General features: G+C 45.5%; 1 protein-coding gene across 1 annotated transcript in view; it reads left to right on the forward strand.

Annotated features, from left to right (window-relative positions):
• The window catches only part of ACVR1 (activin A receptor type 1), a 325,334-nt gene that overhangs the window by 180,330 nt on the left and 118,692 nt on the right, over positions 1-26,312 (forward strand). The window contains exon 8 of the mRNA XM_078681708.1: positions 14,101-14,247. Coding sequence (XP_078537834.1) covers positions 14,101-14,247 — 147 coding nt within the window. The remainder of the gene's footprint in view (positions 1-14,100; positions 14,248-26,312) is intronic.

The following is a 26,312-nucleotide window of genomic DNA, read 5'->3' on the forward strand; positions in this document are numbered from 1 at the left end:
GTTCAGAAGGGCTTTATAGGAGCCTCAAGTTTGTCTGCACCTGGTGTTGGCACTCCTGTTTGTATTGATAACACGGCTCATGCCGTGTCCAGGCAGCATTACTGCGGTACTTTCCAAATGGCGCGGTTTTGCTAAGCATTTTGTTACAGTAGTCAAAAAATGTTGTCTGCTGCTGAAGGATGATCTCAAGGTCATCCGTTAATGGAGTGGTGCTTGTGTAGACGGTATCGTCTATCTTTCATTTTCAAGAAAACTGCTCCCTTGTGTTCTCTCAGGCAAAAGGATACTTCCAAACTGTTTTGCAGATCGTTAGCTCTTTAATCCATTAAGGAGGCGAGTGAAAGGATTTATTTATTTTTAAAAAAAAGTCATTTTGGCTTTTATAAAATATGTGCTGTGCATGTATTTGGCTTTTCTTACTATGTACCAATAATATTTGCAGCATGTTTCTCCAGTAGAAGTTTTATTCTATTCCGTGGAAGCACATGTTTAAGTACGAAAAACTCCCGCTTAAAAACCTGTTACTACATTTTATTTTCAAGTTTACTCTTTTTTATCTTCTAAATAGATTTTGAGGCTGTGGCACTTTCGAGTTTATGCCCATTTTTGCTTTTTATTATTTTCCTAGTCCTGTCATGAGTTCATTTATCCTCTAGTTTACCCGAGGAATCACAAAAGAACAAAAAAATACTTGCAATTTAAATGAGCTGAAATTGTTTTGGATGTTACAGATCATGCTGGCAAAATATGGTCCAATGCACTATGCTTGAACTTCGGAAAGGATGGCATAGGTCTTTAAAGATAACATATTCATGTTGGGAGTCCAGATTAAAGCACATTTCAATTCTAGCACAAAGAACATAAGAAGGCACAGCCATAGGCCATTGCAATTATTAATTAAAAAAAATGTATATAATATATATATATATATATATATATATATATATATATATATATATCAGATTTGTATCAAATGGGGGTGGCACCCCAAAGGCCTGTCGTTTTAACAAACACCATCAGAAAGTGCCTCTGAGGCAGCCAAAAACCATTGTGGGCTTGCTAGTATACATGTATAGAGGGGGCCTGGCTGGGCTGTCCCATTGGAGCAAGGCCAAAATGTATTACCTTGTAGCTGGTCTCTGTCTGGTAAAGAGAATATGAGCGATTACCCAAGGCTGAGACTTTTGAAGGCATTCATGCAACCCTTCAGCCTTGTGTTTTCCTCGCTGACGAACCAGGTGTAATGCTGATGAATTATTCATTCTAACTATAGTAATCCAGACAAAAGTTCCTCCAGGCCAGTTTTTTGTTGATCGCAGCTGTTTGTTCCGGGCGAGGGGGTTTGATTTTTCAAATGGTTTCTTGACCTCTGATTGGGAGTTTTTAGCAAATCTTACTTGAGAGTTTGACCGAGAGAGCAAGTTCTTCCCAAACCTTGATGAAGCCGGCGACACCACCTCCTTCGCAGCCCCATTACATGCCCAAGTGCTAATGCATTTTACATTAACACTGTCGGGAAATACAAATTGCGATGCCAAGAAATTCAAAAGCTAACATGCATTTATGTGTCGGTGTTAAACACAAATGGAAAACCCCTCGTGGGCACATAATCGTTGAATCTTGAGCAGTGCCAGACCACTGCCGTTAAGATTATTTTTACATTCTTAGTACACTTTGTCGTAACAAGTCTGCCTCAGCTACACAATACCATTTTTGTATTTTATTTTTCGTCAGTCCCACGGAACGTTCACATGGAATTCACCGAGGCAGAATGGTTTGTGAGCTGTGTCGCTCGTCTGGGCTTGTTTCTGCCTTAGACCCGGCTCCGTTTTTTTCAAAATGTAGGACATTGCAGTCCTATTTTATGTTGGTTCCCTTTTTTGCTATGCGGAAACTGTATAGAAGAAATGCATTCTTTTGTATTTTCCCCTTGAAGAAGGGGTGGCTTTTCTGCGGCAGTTTCTTGCACAACTCACTAAAAAAGGAAGTATGTAATTAATTGTGGACCAGATACCCAACTGTGTCTTTTTTGTTTGTTCATTTTAATTTCACGCTTCATTGGGAACATATCATCTTCTTTCAGGTCTGCATAAACCGAGCCATGCAGGTAGGCATGCTACAAAGTCTCTGTATCCACTTCACAGCAGACAAGTGCCTCAATCGGGAATGCTCATTACAACGCACTCCACTAGGTTAGATAATACATACTGGTCATTCATTAAAAAATACTGGGTTTAATAAATGTTGGAGAAGCAAAATAATACATGTACCAGCAACCGTAAAATATATAAATATATATATACACACACACATTATGTTCGAAGAAGGCATATGTGGCTGTAGTTACACATTTTGTGTATAATCCAGCCATCTAGTTTTGGCCCTGGATGTGTGCAAGTGGTTTTTCTTCGAAGTATTTTGAGTCACGAGGTGCCATAACTCCTCCTCTTGCTGATAGTGTGCATGGCAATCAACTCCATTGTAAGATTGTTTTCTTTCTGCCGTCTGGTTCGTATGTGTGCTTCAGTTCGATTCTGTCGTGGTGCTCTGTTTGGTCTCCACAAGTTCCTTCCCCTGTCGGTATTGTTTCTTTATCGCGTTTCTCTTTCTCTTTGTCTCGGGTTGGCGACTCCAGCTTTAATCGGGTGACTGTCTTACTCAGCCCCACATGGGACTTTAACATTTAGAGCCTTCTTCTATCTCTAGGCCGTGTTACTCACCCCCACTACCATGCCTCCGCAGTGATGAAATGGATGCCATTCCGCTACTGTCCTCTCTGCCATGCGAACTATCCTTGGATCGACCTCCATCAGGTCTTTATTTTGTGTCTGTTTTCTAGCACAACAAGGTTGTTTGCAACAGCAGCGGCGATTCCTGCTCTTAGAAAAACTTAAGATGACGCGTAGGAGCGGAGACGACACCCTAGACCTCTTCAGTTTTGAAGAAATCGAGGGAGAAACGTCACCAAAACCAACGGATGCATACTAGGAAGCTTTCTCACCACACAACTGCTCTGACTCCGATCTGGAACTTGAGGATCTTCCAACATCGCAGCCAGCTATGAGTGGTACTCCCACCCCTTCAACACTGATTTCAAGCTGAGCAGCCACTTTCCAAGGTTTGTCCAGCTACTCTGGTGCATCGGAGACAGGCCCCCGGGCTGGCACTGCCTTCAGGCCAGGATAGGCACAGACCACCACCTTTGGATGAAACTCCTAGCTCTGGTTTGGCAAAGAAGAAGTCACTGAGATGGCTGCTACGGTGCTGTCCGCACCTGCCTTGAAGCCGCCCCAACAATCAGAGCATTTACTTTTGGCGTTGAAATAGAGGTCGGCTTCAGAGCCAAGAACCCTGGCACCGACACCAAGACCGGCTATCACTCAGGATATCCGTGAGCAGATCCTCCACAGACTCCAAGAGGAGATCGATTCCTGGCAAAAACACTTGACGATTCATTCCCACATTTGCTGGATTCTCACTCGCCCGCCAGGAACTGCTGCTCAGCCATCCAAGCACCAGCTGTCCTTTGAGGAAGCCTAGGACAAGCTACCTCCACCTAAGTAGCGCAAGCATGTGGACAAGGATACAAGCCCTTTGCCTGTCACTCTCCCATCACCTCCCCTGCTCATCAGCGTTCAACCTCTCCAACCACTTCCCTAGGCGTGTCTTCTTTGTATACACCACAAGTGTCACCTTACTGAGACATGGGAAGTGGGGGGCAGGAGTGAAAGGAAATCTTGGATATTCCTCTGCAGGATGATCCCTGGGACTTCTATTTTTAATTTTTTGCACAGTTTTATATAGTGCGAACTTGACCCGAATCGGGTATCCAAGCGCTTTACATAGCACAGTTACGTTACATGAGGGCACACATTCATTTTTGTTAGGCACAGGGAGATTAAGTGATTTGCCCAGAATCACAGGATGTTCAGCGTCATTGGCAAGACTCACTCCCAGTACGCCAGTTTCGAGGTGGACCGCCCTAGCCGTTAGGCCAACTCCTCTCCCCATCTATGATGTTGATCCCAGGGGACACAGATCCCAAACTGTACCTTGCCCGTCCTTCCCCTCCTGATGACTCTATGATCTGCCATAAACTAATTGGTAGGGCTGCCTCTTTTCACAAGGTGGATCTACAGACTGAAACTTTGGCAGAGGACTTACTTTTGAAACCCTGTCCTCCATCCACCTCTCCACCCAGTGCCTCCCCATGCTTAAGCGGTACAAAAGGGAGTGGTGATGGACGGAGCATCTGAATCAATCAAACACTCACACCCTGTCAAAAGATCTGGGTTTAATCCATCACCGTTCTTTAGCACACTCTGCCACCCCAGTTCAGACATGGTTAAGGGCATGCTACGTCACACCCCTGACCTCTTTCAAGGCCCCGTCCACGCAAGGGTCATTACACTAAGGCTGTACAAAAAATACAAAGCTCCCTCTACTGACTCTCTTTACATTTGTGGAGAGCTCCCACCTGACTAATTGTCACTCTCGCCCCTAAGAGGGCTAACTTACAGGCTACTGGCAAACACACTCTCCACAGAACACCAAAGGCTCAGTGATATACGTTGTGTAGTACTAAGTGATACTATTTCTAACATATATTATGTGAGCTGCTGTGTTTACCCATGTGTGAGTGACTGCGTGTAAGAACCTGTATGGGTGAGTGAGTGACTGTATGGGCGACTGAGTGGCTGTATGGTGAGTGACTTGTGTGTAAGTGGCTGTATGGGTGAGTGAGTGAGTGGCTGTTTGAGTGGGTGTTCGGTTACACGAGTGCCTGTAATGGACAGTGAGTGTCTGTGTGAGTGGCTGTATGCGTGAGTGAGTAGAGGTGTGAGTGATTATATGGATGTGTGAATAGGTATGTAAGTAGGTGTGTGGGTGTGTGAGTGGCTCTGTTGAGGCTGTATGGGTGAGTGAGATGGTGTGCGAGTGGTTATCAAGTGAGTGCTTGTATGGATGTGTGGGTGTATGAGAGATTGTGTAGTTGTATGAGTGAATGGATGTATGAGAGATTGTGTGGGTGTGAGTGGTTCTGTGGATGATGTAATCAGTGATGTAATTTGAAATGTCATGAGTAATGTCACTGACCATGTCATGACTGATGTAATATATGAGGTCATAAGCAGTGGATTGCGGGGGTGTAAGTTATAATTAGCTCAGTTAACTAGAACTGTTGAATATCTATGGTTTTGTGCCTGTATGATCTGAGTCTAACCATAACATCCCTGTAACCTTCTTTTTCGGTTAATTTCTAAGTTTTCTTTAATTCCATTTCCTAACTATAACATCCCTGTAACCTTTGGGGTTTTTTGAGTCCATTTCAAAGGTTTTTCAAATTCTATTTTCAGAGTATTGTGTTCCTGTAATGTTTAGTTTTTTGAGTTAACATCTAGGGTTTATTTTTAGCACCAAGTCTACTACAATTTATGTTGCTTGTTAATTTGGTAAACTGTAGACATTTTTAAAGAAAAATGTATACTTTATATACGTTTTAAAAGGCAAAGATCAGATATCTTCTTAAATGTTAAATATATCATATTTTTGTAAATGTAATTGTACAAGTTTAATTATTTTTTTAAACAATTGTTTTGGTACCGCAATACTTCCACGTATCTGAAAACATAGACTCTATGGTTATTGATTCCGATCATGTGATAGCAATGAATCCATGAATTACGAATCGCGCATTCGCCAACATTAAAAAAATCTTTTGTATGTACATCCATCTAATTTCATTAATGACATTAGTGTGGACAGATTACTAACTATAGGGTGGGTTTGGGCTTTTGAGTGTCCAGGGTAATTTTAGGGTAAGATGCCCATCGCAATTTAAGGTGGAGGGGGGGTTGGACGCAGGGCCTGGCATTGTGCTGCCTCAAGCAAAGCTTCCTGCTCCTGCCCCCCTTGCCATCCATTTTCTAAGCCCATGCCCCTGCTCTCTCATTTCAGCCTTGTGTGGCCATTGTTCTGCCGCTTCCCTTCCCTAAATAGTTAGCTTACTGCCCCATCCACCTCCTTGCTACCCTCTGTTGTCTGAATCTATGCACCAGCCCCCTCCCTTCTGCCCTGCACGGTCCAATGTGCTGCCACTGCCCTCTGTTTAGCTTAATATCCCTGCCCTCCGTTGCCCAATTCTATCCCCCATCCTTGTCTTCCTGCTTAGCCTATGTGCTTAGCTTGCTGCCCCTACCCTCCTTCCCCCTGCTCTCCGATGTCTGTGTGCATGCCCCTGCTCCCTCCTTTTTGCCCACCATGTCCCATGATGAACTGCCACTGCCCCTCCCACTTGCCTGGCATGGTCAGATGGCTGCAGCCTTTCCCTGCCACCTCTACTCTGCCTGTTCAAGTTCCATGCCCCTATCCCCTCCTTCCTGTCCTCCATGGTCTATTTTGCTGCCACTCCCTTCTGCCCTTCATTCTCTGTTGTGCTGCAACTGCTCCTCCTGCCTGCCCTGAGTGGTCTGTTGTGAAGCCCCTTCTCCTGCCTCTCTTGTCTGTGTCTAATCTCTACCCCTCCCTTCGATCCTCCATGGTCCTTTGTCAACAACGTCTCCTCGGCTTGCTTCAACATCCTACGCATGCTACGGAAGATCTTCTGGTGGATCCCCACCGAGACCAGGAAGACCGTCACCCAGGTCCTCGTCACCAGCCGACTGGACTACGGCAACGCCCTCTACGCCGGTACCACCGCCAAGCTCCAGAAGAGACTCCAGCGGATCCAGAACGCCTCAGCCAGACTCATCCTCGACATCCCACGAACCAGCCACATCACCGGACATCTGAGAGACCTCCACTGGCTCCCCGTCAACAAAAGAATCACCTTCCGCCTCCTCACCCACGCACACAAAGCCCTACACGACCAGGGTCCGAGCTACCTCAACAGCCGAATCAACTTCTACGCGCCCAACCGCCACCTCCGATCAGCCAACCACGCCCTCGCCGCCGTCCCCCGCATCCGAAGAGCGACTACGGGAGGAAGGTCCTTCTCCTACCTGGCCGCCAAGACCTGGAACTCCCTCCCGACCGACCTGCGCCTGACCCAAGACCACCTCGCCTTCAGGAAGAAGCTGAAGACCTGGCTGTTCGAGCAGTAGCGGCACCCCTCCCCCCCCCCCCAGCGCCTTGAGACCCTACGGGTAGGTAGCGCGCTATATAAGTGTCACTGATTGATTGATTTGTGCATGCTGCTGCCCCCTCCCTCTTGCCACCATGGCTGTTGTGCTGCCACTAACCCTCCCGCTTGCCATGCATGGTCTTCTGTGCTGCCACAGCCTCTCCCACCTGCCCTGTGTAGTGAGCTTGCTGCCCCTGACCCCCCCTCTTACCTTCCTCCGTTGTCTGTATGCCATTATAGTCTCACTGTTGCCTTCCATGGTGTGTTGTGCTTCCAGTGCCCAGCTGTTTGCCCTCTATGGTCTGCTTGCTGCTGCTGCCCTGCCCTCCTGCCCTTGCCCTTCCTTTTCCATGTGCAGGCGCCATCCACTCCTGCCTTGTCTGGTACATTGTCCTCTCCCTGCCCCCTCCCCCCTGCCCTTCATGGTCTGTTATATGCTGCAACTGTCCCTCCCGTCTGTCCAGTATTGTCAGTTTGCTACCATTGCCTCCTCCCCTCTACTCTCTGCTATCAATTTGTATGTGCCTGTCCCCTCCCTATTTCTTTCCATGGTCCATTGTGCTGCACTGCCATCCCGCATGCCCTTTGTGTTGTATTGTGCTGCTGTAACAATGCCTATCCTGTAAGGTCAGTTTGCTGCCCCTGCCCATCTCCTTCCTGCTTTCTGTTAATCAAGTCCATGTCCCTACCCCATTCCTCCAGCCCTCTGTGATCCAGTGCATCATGTGCCCACATTTTGAACTTGGTAAGAGGATTTTGAAGAACTGCGGAATTGATTTTCCCAATTGACTTCCATTGGAAAAAGTGGACGTTTTAGGCAGGAGACAAAATAAAGCCCTTTTGGGCTTAAAAACATCAGAAGTCTCCTAGTTGAATCATGTCTCTTGGCACGTCTGCTTGTACTGCCACTGCCTCTTCCTTCTGTCCTCAATGGTCTGTTATATTGCCACAACCTCTCTTGCCTGTCCTGCATGGTTGGTTTGTTGCCCTGCCACCTTTTCCTCTGCCCTCCGTGGTCAGTTGTGCTGCCACTGCCCCTCCTGCTTGCCCAGCATGGTCAACTTGTTGCCTCTGCATCCTCCTCCCTGCCCTCAATTATCCAAGTCTGTGCTCCTGACATCTGCCTTCCCACAGTGTTCTAAGGAACAACTAGATTGCTAACATGCTATATTTACTACAAAAGCGGGGTACGCCTGACATCTTCTTGATTTAATCAAAACTGTAATACTCAAAGCATTTCCTTCAGAAATTATAAAAATGAGAGGGTCTTATTCCCATGGAAATTACGGTTAGTGATCTAAAAATCTAAAATGAGGACACATTTTCTGTGTTCTCAAATAGCCACAAAGTTATTTCCTGTCTTTATTGTTTTTTTATCCAGTTGATCACTTGATTGTATATTACACAGAACTTCTGGTGTTACGACTAGAGCTGCACACTTTGCAACGTGGGAACCAGGTTCCAGTTTCTGTGTCAGTTTGACATCCTGTGAATCTTAGCAAATCACGTAATCTCCCCATGCCTAAAACCAAAATAAACGTGTGCTTCTGTAATGTAACTGATGCTCATGTGAAGCACTCCAATACCTTCCGGTCAAGTATGTACTATATAGAACCACAAAAAAACAATTGAGTGTTTTGCACATTTCTGTCGTTGGGTATCCTTGTGCTGCATTGGGGTGATATTTGTGCTATATTTAGGCTCTTTTTTTTCTCTAGTGACCATCAGTGACCATCTTGGGTGACTTATTTGTTTTGAAGCTCCCTAATTCACTTCAGTATACTCTAGAAAATGCTTTCATTTTTCCACTTCGATTCCATCAAGATAGTATTGAGATTTGCCACACTTTTGGCATAAATTCAGAATATTAGCACTCTAGTTACTCATTAGAACACAGTAGTAAAGCTGCTGATCACCAGGGAGTTAACTGTCAGTCAGTCTGTTGCTGGTGTTGAAAGGACATGTCTCAGTCTGTATCTCAGAATGAGTTAATGACCTACAAGAGGAAGATATTTGAGAACTCACTTAAAACGTGTCCCAATTTTCCTTTTTTACAGCACTAACCATAATTTCTATGACAAAATGAACCCCCTCATTTAATCACTTTCTAAATTAAATGTTTTAAGTTTTGCCAGTTTGATTCAATGAAGGTAGCTTCACGTGTGCCATACTTTTGTGGTAAGTAAGACTGTTAGCACTCTAGTTCTTCTGTAGAACACTTTGGGAGGCTACAATAGAACACAAAGGAATCAACTGACACTGCTGCTGTTGGAAGTACATGTTTTACTGAGAATGTCAGACTTGAGACTTCATTCACACCTTCCATAACTTCTATGGGAAAATCCTAAACATTTTTCTCGCAAACACAAATGTGATTAATTAAATTCCAGCAGAAGGCTTCTTCATGGGGTGAAATCACCTTAAAACACACCACAATTCCAAAAATTAGTATGGTACCATCAACAAATGATTTATATTATAATTAAAATCTGTTCTCACCCTTTAGACATTCTCCCTTTTGCGACCCTCGAAACCTGACATTCACTACAATGTATTTGAATGGGGTGCTATCATGTATATTGGTCCCAAGGTGGCTGCCAGCACTTCCTGGTTGAAGTGCTGACAGCCAATTAGATCTCACCATGAGATCTGTGCTTAGGCTCTGTCCAGATATTCAAATTTGGATTTCCATTAATATCTCCAACTACTGAACGGATTTACACCAAATAAAAAGTGTACTTTCTGGACCAAGAACTGTCTGTCTGCCAGATTTGCTGTAATCCCGTTCAGCGGTTCAGGCTGTAGTCGGGTTGAAAATCTTGATTTAACGTGGAAAATGCACTTTTTTACTCCTCTTTTTCTCAGCCCCCGCTTGACTAATCACCCTGAAACTAGAATCACCGGCACACTTTTTGGGGAAAACGTGTAAGGATTAGTTGAGACACGTCAAAGATATAGGCAAGTTTTACTATGGAAACGGGCTAATAACATTATTTTTCCACAATGTTAGCCCAAATCGCAGTGGATCGGTGAATTTGCTGCAAAATTGAGGGAGGGGGGGGGGGGAGAATCAAGCACGATCTTCCAGGCTTGTTTAGAGTGGAGCCCCCGGGTGGGCTATGTCCCGTCTGCTAATTTAAATATATACTTGGAGGAGGGGTGCCTTGTGATCCCCCTCCCCAGGTGTTTGATGGCCCTAGGGACCACCACCTCCCCGGATCAAGACCAAAAATAAAATATCAGAGGAGGGGGTATGCGCGGACACCTGGGACAGGGCGATTTATGCAAAAGGATGAGGGGACTGCGTGGCCCCCTCTGGGCCATTTACGGCCTCCCCCATTTACGGCCCTGGGGATCACCACCTCCCCAGGATGTTCTCCGGGGGTGGGGTCTGCACCCCCCCTCATTACTTTTTATTTCGCTCCGAAGAGATGGTGGTTCCTGGGGCATACTAAAGTCCCTGGAGGAGGGGGGACTGAGTGGCCCCATCCTTGACTATTTTTAAAAGCCCTGTGGAGGTGGTGATGCCTGGGGCTAAATAAGCCCAATGGAGTGGGTGCTGCGCAGCACCCGACCCCCATTTAAAACAGCCCCGGGGAGGCGGTGGTCCCTGGGGCTAAAAAGACCTCAATGAGAGGGGCCCCGTGCCCCCACCCCCCTCTTCAAAAAAAAATGTTTGTGCATGCCCCCAGAACCTGGCCCACCCAGGCTTTTTTTTTTTTTTTTTTTAAAGCAGCGTGAAAGCACCACTTTTTTTTTTTTTTACTTTTTGCTGCACGATTTCATAGTAACATTGTTTTAAAATGCTTTTATGCCCTGGCGGGGACCCCAGGGACGGAACTATGTGGTCAAGGTATTCCTACCCTGCCTCTTTTCTTTTCTTTTTTTCTCTACATTTTTGGAGACTCGCCTGAAGCAGAATCCCAAGATGGCTCTGAACGCTTCCTGGTTCAGGTGTTGGCAGCCAATCAGATAATCAGCACGGGAACTGTCAGATCCTCGGAGGATCCTCGTTCCTCTATATAAAAAATGTGGCTTTCTCTTACTACTAAACGGATTTCACCAATTCACAAAAAGTTCACTTTCTGGACCAAGAGCTATCTCTATGCCAAATTTGGTGTAGTTCTGTTTGGCATTTTGTGCTGTAGTTGTGTCTAAAATCCCTTGGGGAAATTGCATGGGGATACACATTTTCTCTGCTCCAACTTAACAAATTAGCCTGAAACTTTCAACACAGCAGCTGAACTGACAGGTCGTACTAATTTTGTAAGTTTCGTGAAGATTCGTCAAGGGTACCAAAGTTATTAGCACAACACAAAACGCTTTTCCCATGGAAACTAGGTCCAAACTATAAACCCCTACTGGAGACTACTAGTAGTTATGATAGAGATCGTGGGTCACCCGACCAATAATTTCAACATGTAGTTCTCGGGCCTATAAATTTCAATTCACCATATACATTAATCAGGTGACCTCATAAACCAACTACCAGCAACCCTAATTCCTTCCTATTTCAGTTCTAGTGTACCCGACTTATCATCCACCGTTACGGGTACCTATGACCACGATGGGTCAGGGAGCTAGCTGTAAAGAAAGGCAGGTAAAATACAAACCCAACTTCATAAGATTTGAATAATCTTAAAAATAACCACGGACAAATGGAAAGTTTCAAAAGTTTATCTAGAATTCATTCTCAGAAATCATTAAGTTTACAGTAAAAATGCAATCGATAATCAAGATAACTAAAACAACATAACCGTATAGAAAGAATGCTAAGGCAAACATTTATAAAGCAAATATGAAATGGAAACAAAGATATACTATGTAGGTTCCGAAGTGAAACTTAAGGATGGACAATTATAGATGGGCGAACTTATGCACGTACTAGAGTTACACTATTGGGAAGTACCTCAAAGTATGGGTTAACTTAGAGATCCCATACATCTATAGGACGAGTAAGAAAAGGGAACACGCTATAGATCTAAAAGTTACTTCAGTCGGGTTTATAAGAGAAAATTATAGACCACATCAGAAATTCTAAACGGCAATGGAGAAAATGATTTCTAAAAGGTAGGGTAACATAGGAACATGCTATGAAATGTTAGCAATAATGTATGAATTTTCATTCAGTAGCTTTGCGAAAGCATGGAAAATAAACATATGCAAAGGTATGTCTTTATTAAAGCAAAGACAGAAAATAGAAGGTGCAGTATAGAGTCTCAGCTATATATTTACCTAGAATGGTGTGAAAACCAACCCTGGCCACGGGTCAGTCAGGACAGGAAAATACCCCCAGGAAGGACAGTCATCAATGGGACAGCAGGTGCAGAATGGACACCCCAGGACAGGACAGGAGAACCAGATTAGGATCAGGACAGGACCACCAAGGCACGACCAGCACCCGCAGTTTGGAAGCAACGCCTGCGCTCCACCCTCTCTGCAGCAATCAGTCGGAACCCCGATTGGGTTAGCGAACTCTCCAGCAAAGTGCTCCGCCAGCACTTAAGGTTTAGTAAAACCTTTGAGTGTATGGTCAAATTCGGACAGAGTGCTCCGCAGCGCTCTGTAAATTCAGTCACCTATTGAGTGCGTTGGGTCAGTGAAAGGTCAGCTATTCAGACAAGTCGGACAAATTCTCTAGCTAAACCTAGGCTAGTTATACTGTTTTTGGGTCAGTGTACCACCCCCAAATGTTGCAAAGTGTCAGAATCCCCAAATTTCGATTGGTCCTAAGGTAGGATGGGTTAACACACCAATCAGAACAGACCTCTCCAAGTCCTAATTTACATTCTCGGGTACCGCCTAGCAAGTTTGGGTTCCCACAGACAAGTAGCACAGAATACAATAGAGAATTTACAATGTAGCGAGTTAGGAACACAATTTCTCCATCCTCCTGGGTCAGAGGTGGCTTTCACAGGAGCATCTTGTCTGTGGCTGCCAGCTGGCTGAGTTCCACTGCTCAAGGCTACTTCTCCCTGGGCTGCGCGGTCATGCGCGAAAGGGACCTTCAAGATGGCTCTCGACCTATTCGGACCCCCCGTTTACCATGATACATGAAAAGTAAGCGAAAACAAATTAAAACATAGAAATAAATGAATATACTACATATCATGATTGTGTATTTAAGGTTTCTCATTATAAAAATATACTATGCAATTATAGGTTAGAGCAACACACAATAACACGAGAGCATCTGCACGAGCTTCACCACGTTAATACATAAGCAGCCATCTTAAGGCTATTACGCATGCGCATATTCTCCCTCCAAAACTACAACAACGTCAGGTCACGTGAGTGTGACTAACGCATGCGCAGAAGCAAAATTCCAAAGAGCGGCCATTTTAGAGACGGGAGTTAATCGTTTTAGTAAAACACATAGGCAAGCGTCACTAAGATACACACATATTCGAAATAAAGGAAAATTAGTACAACATACGAATTTTATTACCGGGTTATAACAGATTTCAAGGTTCATGACTCGAGCAAGTCGCGATGCGAAATCTTGCTCTATCAGTTACAATATGGAATGAGTGGTAAAACTAAGCTTTTACTTTGTAGTCATCAGTATTATTTTTCAGAAAAATTAACAATGAAGAAAATGCTTTCAAGGCTTAACGGTTTATGCTATTCAATGTATAGAAGCTAGGCAGATGCACACCCATGCGATTTTGTACTCTAGCAAACACTTTAGAAGCTCTATTTGTGAGATTTTCTGAAATATAAAACTGCTTTTAACTTGGCTGCTTTTTGCCTAATTACCAATTAAGTACTCATAGCTTTATGTGATATTAAAGAATCTTGCATTTTACATAACTGCTCTCGTTAAATTCATAATGAAATAAGTATGTGGTTTAATAATAGCATCTGTAACATCTTCGAAAGTCGTTTTTAATTTTATGGTGTTTACTTATTTTCATGTGTATTGTTTAATATTTGACAAAATGTTTCCTTTGTTCTTTGATGAATTCCTTTGCCAGGAAAAGGACGATATGGAGAGGTTTGGCGTGGCCAGTGGCAGGGCGAAAGTGTTGCAGTGAAGATTTTCTCCTCTCGAGATGAGAAATCGTGGTTCAGAGAAACTGAACTTTACAACACAGTGTTACTACGACATGAAAACATTTTAGGTAAGTGAACAGAATATTTGTTTAGTGATAAAATTCCAAATTGCCAGTGTAAAAAAAGATACATTTTGTAGCCTTTAAACTCTTGTTTCTTATTGTATTTTTCAACCCTCTTACTCCCTTTTCGTAGACAAGCTCTTTCTGTCATTGAGTTCTCTATTAACGAAGTGACCTTTTTTCCCTAAGACTAGTAGTCTAGGCATTCAAAGGAAAGATGTAATCTTGCACTGAGTATTGAAATGCAGGATATTGGCCCTGAGTGATAAGGCAAGTAACTAGACAAAGGCGTACACTTTCATGCTTTTGTATGCATTTAGGTTCCTAATTTAACACATGCCAAAATGACCTTTGCCAATATTGAAATATTCTTCGAAACAAGCAGCACTACTTTGGAACATCCATCCACTACAAAACTGCAGCTAGTAAAGTCGCTGGGCGAGTGGGGTCTCTGGTAGTTTGTCCTCAAATTAATCTTTTGTATCCTGGGACCCTTGTCTTCCTCATCCCACTTCTAACACTGCTTGATAGGGAGTTGTACTCTTCTCATTTTGCCATGTTTCCTCCCGGATAGAAAGAACCAACCCCTCAAGTAGAAGAAAACTTTGCAGACATCAGAGAAAATTGTAGTCTTCTCTTATCCTGTAGAGAAAATCAACTACAGTCTGTCATTCTTTGGCTGTTTACATGTTATGATCTGTCTTGACCCCGGAGTTGAGCAAGTTGCCATGGAGTCCCCATAATGTCTAATTCCAGCAGCAACCTTTCAGTAATGTTATCTTCTTTTAACCCTTGATTAAAGGCTCTGGTTGGAAAGTATCATGTGTGTACTGCCTGATAGTTGCATTTAAGGATACAACCTTCAGAGTTCAGTGGTTGTTTTGAACTTCACACTGAAGCCTGAGGACCGCAGCGGTTCTCCCTTTTCCACTTCTGTGATATGTAGTCTCTTCTGACAAAAGGCTCCATTCAGCGGTTCTCTGGTGTTTCCTGCTTCAGATTCTCTTTTAGTCTTCCTTGAAACCTTTAAGGGCTTAACCTACCATACTGCGCTACCCTACGGCTCTAATCATTTTGGGCTCTTACATGTTTTCTGGGCCTTTGCCTAGCCTGGCTGCTAAGGTGTGAAACCCCGGAACCGCCCTAAGGGGCTTATTTCCAGTCCAGGGAGGACTTGGCCTAGCAGTTGAGGCTGGACTGTTTCCATTGGTCGCAGGGTCAAGACTGATTTGCATATGGCTCGGTTATTTATTTATTTATTTTGAGAGTTTTATATAGCGCGAACAAGATCTTTGCAGATAACAGAGCGCTTTACAAAGGCAGGTGGAGGGCAGGGGAACAAGGGGGCATAGTGGGGAGGTAGCTCAACATGATCATGTACATAGCACCAATACAGTATATAACATAGTACCAATAAAACGTATAGTACAGGTATGAGGTAGCAGGCATAGTTGGAGCGTAAGTCATCACCAGGTTCATGTACATAGCACCAGTATAGTATATAACATATAACATAGTACCCATATAACGTATAGTACAGGTATGAGGTAGCGGGCATAGTTGGAGCGTAAGTCATCAACAGGTTCATGTACATAGCACCAATATAGTATATAACATAGTACTCATATAACGTATAGCACCAATATAGTATATAACATAGTACTCATGTAACGTATAGTACAGGTACGAGGTAGCAGGCAAAATTGGAGCGTCGGCCATCCACTCGCTGTAAATAAACACGTGCATAGGAATATATAGGCAGTATCATAGCGCCAGACTGGTAATACTGTTCTTAATGTAAAACACGCGAAATTGTTCAAGTGTATTTAGCCATAAGGATACTTTTAACTTCTTTCTTAAAAAGAAGGGAGGAAGAGATGAGTCTTGTTTCAGGAGGAAGTGCGTTCCAGATCCTGGGCGCCATACCAGAGAAGGAGCGTTTGTAGGTTTTTTCCTTCCGGAATCTTCGCGGTTTCAGCAGAAGATTGTTCGTGCTCCTGGTGGTTCTGGACCCACCTGAGATTGTCAACTTATGAGTGAGGTAGCTGGGTGATTTCAAGTGTATAGCCTTGTGCGTCATGCAGGCAATTTTCAGCTGAATTCTGGCTTCCAGAGGCAGCCAGTTCAAGGCTTTGAAGTCAGGAGAGATATGCGAATGCTTTTTTGATCCAGTGATGAGTCTTGCTGCCGCATTTAGTGACGCTCTTAGGGGTGCAGTTGTCGTTAGGGGGAGGCCGCAGAGGGCCACGCTGCCATAGTCTATGCGAGGGATGACTAGAGCTTGTACTGCTGTTTGGAAGTCTTTTGCTGGGAGGAAGGGTTTCAGTTTTCTCAAGGTGTTTATTTGGAAGTTCGCCCCCTTAGTAGCCTTGCTGATATGCTGCTGCATGCTGAGGTTTGTGTCTAGTGTTATGCCTAGGGATTTAGCGGAGTCCACGATGGTCGGTTGGACATTGAGTGCTGTTAGGTGCTTAAGCCATGTTTGAGCGGAAGATATTTTCGTGGGAGGTGAGATTAGGAGGAACTCCGTCTTCATAGCATTGAGTTTGAGGTGGTTGTCAGCCAACCAAGATTGGGTGCTTCTGATTGTTGAATTCAGACTCAGGATGTCTTTGGGGGATTGTAACTTGAGATATATTTGAGTGTCATCGGCGTACATGTGAAAGTGTACATTGGATGATTGTAACAGAGTGGTGAGAGGTTCCATAACTAGGTTGAACAAAGTAGGGGATAAGCATGATCCTTGAGGGACGCCTAACGATACCGGTACTGGGGAAGACATTAGGTTTTTGCTCTTGAATTTTTGAGACCTGTTGTGAAGAAAGGAAGTGAACCAGCGAAGCACAGTCCCAGATAGGCCCATTCTTAATTTTAGGAGTTCGAGTAAGCTCTCATGTTTCACTGTGTCGAATGCCGAGGAGAGATCAAGAAGGATGAGGAGGCAGGTATTGTTTTGATCTAACATTTGGATGGCGTCGTCGATAATGTGAGTCATAGCGGTTTCAGTACTGTGCCCTGCTCTGAAGCCTGATTGGTGTGGGTTGAGGAGATCAAACTGTTCTATGTGTTTTGTCATTTGCAGTTGGACGCATTTTTCTAGCAGCTTGGCGAGAGTGGGAATGTTGGTAATCGGACGGTAGTTGTTTAGATCGGTGGGGTCGGCTGTTGGTTTCTTCAGTAAAGGTGTAACTTGACCAACTTTGAGGGAGTCCGGGATGGTTCCTTGTTGTAGCGAACTATTGATAATTTTAGTCCAGAGTGGGAGTAGCAGAGGGATGAAGTCTTTTACGGCGTTAGCAGGAAGAGGGTCAGTGAGGTGATTGGATGGTTTTAGAGTGCTGAGTATTCTGCCAATTTCTCCTTCAGAGTAGGTGTCAAAGGATGACCATGTCGCATTGTTTTTTAGTTCAATGGGTGTTATGCAGTTGGGTATTGAGTACAGGCTTGCGTCATTGCGGAGGTCTCTCTTTATATTGTCAGTTTTATTGTTGAAGAAAGCTGCGAAATCTTCACAAGAAGGGGTAGTGCTGATAATGTCGACAGCTGGGGGTTGTTCCTTAGATTGAGATCGAATTAGTTCGAACAATTTACTTGGACGGTTTTTAGCTTGGTCTAGCTGGATTCTGAAGAACTCTGACTTTGAGCGTTTTATTTTCCTGAAGTATGCATTTCTCTTTTTCCTAAGAGTTTTGAGATGCAATGTCGAGGGAATTGATCTCCAGGTACGCTCTGCTGATCGCATAGCCCGTCTCTCTTCATTGAGACTCCCGTTGTACCAGGGGTTGGATTTCTTCGTGAAAACTCTTTTCAATTGCATTGGAGCGGCCTCATTGATTATTGTGGCCATGGAGTTGAGATAGTGGTCAGTTAGGACCAGCACATCAGAGGTGTCGGTAGGGGGGAGTAGGAGATTGCAGCTGTTGGGGGGTAGAGAGTTTGGATTGAGTTTCCTCATGTCTCTTTTCCAGACTTTGGGCATGGCGTATTGCACCGGGATGAGTTTTACCTTTTCCTTGATGATGAATGTTATAATATGGTGGTCTGACCAGTCACAAGGTTGTATTGAGTCGAGTTGAGTGGTGCCTTCTTTGGAAATGACCAGGTCGAGGGTCGAGCCTTTGTCGTGTGTCGGAGTGTTGCAAATTTGAGTGAGGTCAGATGCGGTAAGGAAACTTTTGAGGCTGTTAACTACTGCGTCACTGCCATCATTCCAATGGAGATTGTAGTCACCAAGGTAAATTTGTGTGTGTAGCCGTCCTGCGTTGATTAATATTGTGTCCATGAGTTGTTGGGAGAAGACGAGGTTGTCCCCCGGGGGGTGGTACATGATGTGTAACGAGCATACAGGTTTATTCTCACTGGTGACATCAAGGCAGAAGTATTCACAGGAGGTAAGAGAAGGGGCGGTGACTTTATTAATAGAGAGGTTGCTCTTGTAAATGCAGGCGATTCCGCCACCTGTCTTGTTGGGCCTGTCAAGTCTAGTGATGTAGTAGTTGGGGGGGACTAGGATGTCCATGATAGGACTGGAGGATTCAGTTAACCATGTTTCAGTTAGTATGGCCAGGTCAAGGTTCCTAGACCGGATGAGGTCAGCGACCTCCATCGAGTGTTTTTGGGCCGACCTACAGTTGAGAAGTGTGCATTTGAGACTGGGGGTGCAGGGGGAGGTGGAGGGTTCCGTAGTGAGAGGGACTTTGGTGAGGTTGTTGGGAACAGAGCCTCTGTTGCTATACGTGGGGTGCCTACTGGGGTTGGAGAGAATCGTAGAAATGGACATGTGCGTGGTGGCTAAGCTCTTTTGGGTTGCCGGGACATATGTGCTGAGTAGGGTTTGTATGTCGCGGTCCGAGAGAGTCTTGATAGCGCGCTGGGGGCGGTTGGCGGTATTGCGAGAGGGGATAGATGTCCAATGTGAGGGGTGGTTCGGAAGTGTCTTGATAGTGCGCTTAGGCCTGTTGGAGGTATTGCGAGAGGGGATAGAAATCCCATGTAAGGGGTGCCTAAGATGTGGGGGGGTGTTGTACATTCGTTGACATGTGGTCGTGCGGGAGGGGTGCGGGAGGAGTAATTCTTTGAGCGAGTGAAGCTCTTCTTTCACTTGGAGGAGGGCGGTCATAATTATATCCAGCGTGACGTTGGGAGTGGGGTTAGAGTTACTGGCAGGGTAATCAGCGACAGGCGGGGTGAGGCAGATGCGGGACGAGTGGAGACTGGTCGTTGTGGGGGGGCAAGTGTAGTGCTGGGGGGTGAGAGTGGGGGGACAGATGTTGAGGGGGGAGTGGGTACCAGGAGTGGAGGGAGGGCGAAGGGTGGGAGGGAGTGGACTGTTGAGGGAAGGGTGGAGACTTGGAGTGGCGGGAGGGGATATGTTAAGGGTGGGGTGTATGTCTGGCCTGGGTTGAGTGTCGGGCATACGGGGGGCGCTGATGAGGGGGGAGTGGAGGCTCGGAGTGTCGGGAGTGCATGGAATGAGGGGGGCGATGTCGAGGGAGGGGCGTATGTCAGTATTTCTTTGGGTGGGGGTGGAGGGGGAGATGTTGAGGGAGGGGTGTAGGTCTGGAGTGCGTTGCGTGCAGAGACTGGAAGGGGCGCCGTTGAGTGAGGAGTGGGGGCTCGGAGTGTCGGGAGTGCAGGGAGTGAGGGGGGAGATGTCGAGGGAGGGGTGTATGTCAGTATTTCTTTGGGTGGGGGGGGAGATGTTGAGGGAGGGGTGTAGGTCTGGAGTGCGATGAGTGCAGAGACTGGAAGGGGCGCCGTTGAGTGAGGAGTGCGGGCTAGGGGTGGCGGGAGTGCAGGGAGTGAGTGGGGAGATGTTGAAGGAGGTGTGTCTGACATGAGTTGTTTGAGTGCAAAGAGTAGGGTGGGGGGTGATGAGGGAGGAGTGGGGGCCAGGAGGGGGGGCGCAGGGAGTGGGGGGAGAGAGGACACGGGTGGGGGAGCTAGGTGCGGTGCGGGTGTGGGGGGTGGCGGGGGTGGGGAGATTGGAGGGGTAGTTGGGAGGACATAGAGTCGCGTTGTGAGGGTCAGAGGCGGTGGGTCGTTCTGAGACGTTAGTTGGACGTGAGGGGCTCTGGTTCAGTTGTATTGGGGTATGAGTGGAGGGCCGCCGATTTGAGAGGTGCTCTTTGAAAGTGGGGAACAGGTCGTCTAGTAGTTCCAGGTTCCTGTCTGTGGCTTGAATTAGAACAATCCCGTTATTGTAAATAGTAATGGCTGTACTGCCAGGGAAGCGATTGGATGGAGCGATGGAGAGTGATAGTCCATGAGCGGATTTCCTGATGGTGGAGACGTTGAGCAAGGCCTGGAAGGTTTTTCTCCATTGAGCTCTACGTGCGGTGTGGAAGATGATATCGGTGTTCAGGGATCCCTTAGCCGGAGAGAAGTAGGTGTCGGCAAAGGGTCTTTCAGGGTGGGACCTCAGGAGGTTGTGTTTAAAGCGTTTAGCAGCTTTTTTTGTGAGTGCGGGTGGGTAGATTATTTTAAATGTGTGATTGCCGCAGTGATCCATGTTAGGAAGGTGCAGGGTGGGTGTGGGAGATTAAGCAGGGGAGATGTGCAGGATCGCAGATGGATGCAAACAAAATACCAATGCCTGTATACGGTATGTTACATAGGTCAAAAGAGGCGACTGCCGACCATATGTTACAGGTGTCAGAAAGGGCACTAGTGGGACAGTATGTTACATGGGTCACATGAGATAGCTGCAGACCATGTGTTACAGGGACAGAGGAGGCACTAGTGAGTGAGCTCAATATGTATTAGCAACTAGGTGCATTATAGGCATAGAAGGCAAAGGGAGCAGCATACATAGGTATATAACTATATATATAAACAATCAGCTATGCGTATATTACTGCTGAAATATTGTGGCAAAAACATATGTCCACTGCAATTTAAAGCGTCAGGTGACGCTAGTGAGCATCGTGAGATAGGTGCAATCGGTGCAGCGTGAATTAAGTGTAGGTGGATATATCCAGGTACACGTGGGAGTGTAATACTGCAGTAAAGGTATGGACTCTATCACCCGGAGGTGTAGGTACATAGATATGTGAAAGGTAAACAATGTACTCGAGTGTGTGGTGATGTAAATACCTTTTTTTTGGCAATTACTGCAGCTCAGCAAGTTGTTCAGGATGGTTGCCGCAATAGTATGTAGTCAGACAGCAGTGTTAGTCCTTTGTCAGTTATTGTCAATGTTCGGGATGACCATTTTCCCTTTCTGCTGAGGGCGAGTTAGTCTTATTTCAGTGTTGCTACTTCCTGGTTGCTGCTTGGGGGGAGGAGCGAGACTTAACTTCTTTATGGTGCCCCTTGAACACTTTTTCCTGCTGCTGTTCAAGATGTCTGCCAGAATAGACTATAAGGCAGTATTGTTAGTCCTTTGTCCCTTTCCCATTTTGCTGAGGGCGAGGTAGTCCTGTTTCTGTGTCTCTGCTTCCTGGTTGCAGCTTGGAGGGAGGAAGAGCCTTATCTCCTTTTAATACCCCTTGAACTCGTTGGAATGCATCCTCGAGTTAGGGGCGGTGGTATGATTTATTGCTGGATAGTTGATCCTTTTATGGCCCCCGCCATTTTGCACAAAGGGGGACAATGGCGATGCACCCCAGCCGGGGAAAATCGACAGCACCCTTGGAAATCCGGGCCGCGTGAGAGGGGGCCGACAAAGGTGCAGGGAGAGCAGCCCTCTGTGCACAGCCTCCTGTCAGAAGACTGGTGGCCGATCACAGTGTCCCTGGACCCGCCGCAGCTCCGCTCCCGCTCGCATCCCGAGGCATGGGGGATGGCATGGGAAGCAAAAAATGATGGATGTAGGCCCAGATCTTTGTACTGGGGTGAATGTATGACATTGTTCTCCGTTCTGTCCATCAATTGTTCTTTTTGCATTTGTCACCCTGATTGGGACGGGCTTGCCCAAACGTGGATCCCGTGCTCTTCATGCCACTGGAGTCAATCTATCCTGATTGATGACGGGTGAAATCCCGAAACCATGGATTTAGGTCCAGATCTCTGTACTGGGATGAATGTATGACATTGTTCCGCTTTCTGCCAATCAATTGTTATTTTTGCATTCTACATATTGAAGGCTGCACATTGTTTAATGTTCTGGATCTTCCTTTGTTTTCCTGACAGGGAGTTATAGTTCTCTGTAAATGCCTTTGTGGTTCACTGCAGCCAGCCTATCTTTTCATTGGAGATACTCACTCTACCGTTTATACCCTCCAATTTCTGCTCCCCTGTTGAGTTAATGAGCCGGTCTAGGAGTATCAGTTCCATTTACTCTGTTCACTCCTACATTGGTGCAAATCCATGCACTGCAACGCCCCATGCCCATTCTTTCTGCATTCAGCAATGCAGTGTTGGCTTCAAAAGACCTGGCACAGCTCCGGGTTGTGGCAGCTCACTACAGTGATGCTGGGAGTTTTCAGGATGCAACTTGCCAATGCTTCTCGAAGCTGAGGGCAAAATGGTCTTGCGTGGCTTTATTTTTGTTCGTCATCAATGGCTCTTTAGACAGCCCCTTCTTCACTCCATGGAGGGCACATCACCAGCACACTTGCTGATAAAGGTCAGATCTTGGTGATAATTAACTATCTATGACAAACTGCCTCCTGATTACGTTACCGGATGTGAAAATGATCATCGCAAATTATAAAAATAGATGTACAGATTGGTAGTAAATTACAGTGGGCTGTAAAATTCACTAAAGTCACTTTCTTCTACCATGTGAGGGTTATTGGGTGCTACTGTTAAAATGGCACTATGCCATGGGTGTCCCACCACCATCATCTCCAGCCTTGTAAGGAATTCCCTTGGTCCCGTTTGACTCTTCACCACACTAATAAACAATATGACCTGGTAATATGTAATTTTTGTCATCACTTTTTGTGGGATTCTAACTCCACTGGTGACTTGTCACTGCATTGCCTTCTTCCATACTGTGATATTGAAACCTATTCCCTCGCCACGGATATCATTTCACTACCTGTCTTCTAAACAAAGAGTTGAGTTTAAAGCCACTTGCCTGTCCATAAGCATTACACAAGAATACAGATAAGGTACAGTTCAAACTGTTTCTCTTTTACCATCTGACCAGATACTTAAGGTTAGCCTCCCAGGTCAGTTTCTTGCTTCTGCTTTTAAGATATCAAGGGTTCGATAGATGGTCCACACGCTGTGAAGGCTCAACTGATTGGAAGGCAGTCCCTTTACATCTTTCTTTCAAATCTGTTTTATTGAGATTTGCATGAAAAATGGATAGACAAAAACATCAAACAACAAAAAGAAACAACAATGTTAATAGAGAAGAAGGCGGAAAGGAGAGAAAAAAAAGAGGGAAAAGACCAAGAGATAGAGAAGAGAAAACGCAGAAGAAGAGATGGAGAGCAAAAGGGAAGAAGGGGAGTAGGCAGTAGCTTCATTTTTGGGTGCTAATAATCCAAGCTATTTTTCTAATATTTCGGCTATTTTAGGAACGTTATATTCCCCTGTATGTAAATGCCAGACTTTGGCTTGGGCAGATGCGTTTTCTCTTCTAGTAGAGTAGCATGGGTTTTATGTGTTTGAAATGTAATTTCCCAAGAAATAAGCACTTGCATGCTGCAAATGGATTCCCTATACATATTCTAGTTGGACAGTATGCCGAGTGACCGCAGATTTCCTATGCTTACTAAACATTTGCAGAGTTTAAACAGACACTAGTAGAACAGGTTTGGGTCAAGTCTTGGTAGCCCTCCTGGGAGAGTCAGCAGGTGAACACCGGATATCCAGTTATTCCGGAAATATTGTGCCCCTAACTGCGTAGGGGCATAATTACATGCTATAAGTAAAGGGTTCGATTCACCACAAACTAGTATTGTTGCATACCGCAAAGGCCATTATCCCCATCAGAGTGCTGCAAAGCTATACAGAATGCAGGTTTTTGACCCACAGAGCCATGTGTGCTGTGGGAGGGTTTAAGTATGTTTGTGTGTCTGTTTAGTGCTTTCTGCCCCTAAATTCAGGTACAGATACCCTACCCACTCCATGCTGCTGGGTGAATAGGGCCCACTGAACTCAACAAGACACCCGTAATCCACTCTAGTTAAAGGGTGGACAAGGCCTAATGCATGCCTGTGCTTATGCAGGGGCACAGGCGAATGGATCTTATAAATGCACAGACTTAATGATGCCAAATGTCTGCCTTGCACATTCCCTTCACCAGAATGGCTGCAGGGAGCCAAAGGGCACAGATGTGTGCATACCTTCCGGAATCCTGGATGGGCTCGCTGATTTAGTGAGAATGCGCCCTGCTACTTGCCCATTGCTGTGCGAGTCTCAACGCCCCCTTGCCTGTTAGTGTGCAGTGTCGTCTGCAAATATGCGAGGGCCCTCCTACTTAAAAGGACCTTTGGCACGTTGATTTATCTGTTTATGCATCTTCACTTTCTAGTCCAGTCAACCTAATGTTGTATTACACAGTCCTAAAGTCATTGCAGTAGTGTTTGCCGCGTGTGTTAAAAGTACTCTCAATTACTGCCGTCTCCTGGCTTCGCCTTTTTTCCATGAAAACTTTGGAGCCCCCAAAATTGGTTGTCGGAGCCAGAAGAACAGTAGGTTGAGCAAACTGGGATGTTCCGTGCAGATTAAGCAGGCACCTGGGAAGAAGGGAAACAAATAACTACCTTCGCATTAACTGTGGAGAAGTGGGAACAGATTGCCAAGCCATAATTGACAAATTTTGGGGGGTGAACATTCTCTCTAGGAGTTCCTTCATAGCTGACGAGTTTCCCAGGTTCGTCTGTGACTAGTTCGTCCAGTCCTGGTTTTGTTTTAGCACTCTGACACTTGCAGTTCTGATTTTATACTTAGTTAAACTAAGACTACCAGTCTGGATAGACCTATGACACCTGGCCGCTATGGAGTAGCAGCGGTTCAAATCTCTCCTCCATGTTTCTCTGCAGAGACGGCCGATTCGACCGCCGAGGGTCGCGCCTCCATCCTCCCTTGTCGCGGCCTCCAGGTCCTCGTCATCGGTTGCTTTGCAGGATGAACACTGGCTGTTGTGGTCCCTGTCACGCTTTCCGCGTCTTTGCAAGCTCTCTCAAGCCTGCATTTGAATTTTGGGAAGCTGCCCCGCCCCCTCTTTGTTGGGGGAGGGGTGGAGGGTCATCTTCGAGGAAAGCCCCGCCCCTGCTTGGGTTTCGAACACAGACTCTGGTCCGAATCATAGGTTCTGGGGTGAGATGTGGCAACATTTGGGGAAGACTATATCATTTACAAATGGTTCTTCAGAAGCTAATACCTGGTTGTAGACAGGATCTCTATAATTCGAATTGTCCGATAATCAGGGATGGAACATGGAAGTAGGGGCTCCCCAGTAAATGATATTTTTGTTTTGATTTATCCTCATGAATGGATATGCAGTTAATCCCTTTCCACTCGCAGACCCTTTTCAGTGTTTCCTCCAGGTTTTCTTTTTATATTCTGTTTTGACACATTGACTATTTCCTTAAAACTTGGTTTGGCCTACCATCACCCAAAAAATATATTTGATTTTCCCGTTGACAGACTGCCATCTAGTGGTTAGTTACTCGGTTGCAGTTAGCTTGTTTCGATTAAATATGAAAAGGGATTTATTTTCTTAACGTGTTCAGTCACTTACTTAAGATATCGGTTCCCTTTTTGTAGCTGAAAGGTTATTTGTCATTCACTCCTTTCACACCTTCTCATCTATAACCTGTTTTTCCTTCTGCGGATCATTAGCCATCAAGTGATGCCCTTCCCATTTGATTATATGGGGAGAGACCTTCCCAAACGTTTTACTGTGTTGGGTATACGCGGAGCTTACTACAGAAGGCAGTAGGACATCTCATGACATGAGAACGAAAGGTGTTAACTTGGAGTCCTATTCGATCTTGAAGGCAAGGGGTGGCACACTCAAAAACAACTTTATATGTCACATCTGATTCCATCAAAAGTTGCCTGCACCCAATTCAATGGAAAAAAGACATTCCCCCGATTTATTTTTCAAATTCTCTCTTTTCTCCATCCAGATGTTGGAATGTATGCACCTTGCCTACCGAATCCGG

Source organism: Lissotriton helveticus, chromosome 3_1 (assembly GCF_964261635.1).
Source record: "Lissotriton helveticus chromosome 3_1, aLisHel1.1, whole genome shotgun sequence".
NCBI classification, from domain to species: domain Eukaryota; kingdom Metazoa; phylum Chordata; class Amphibia; order Caudata; family Salamandridae; genus Lissotriton; species Lissotriton helveticus.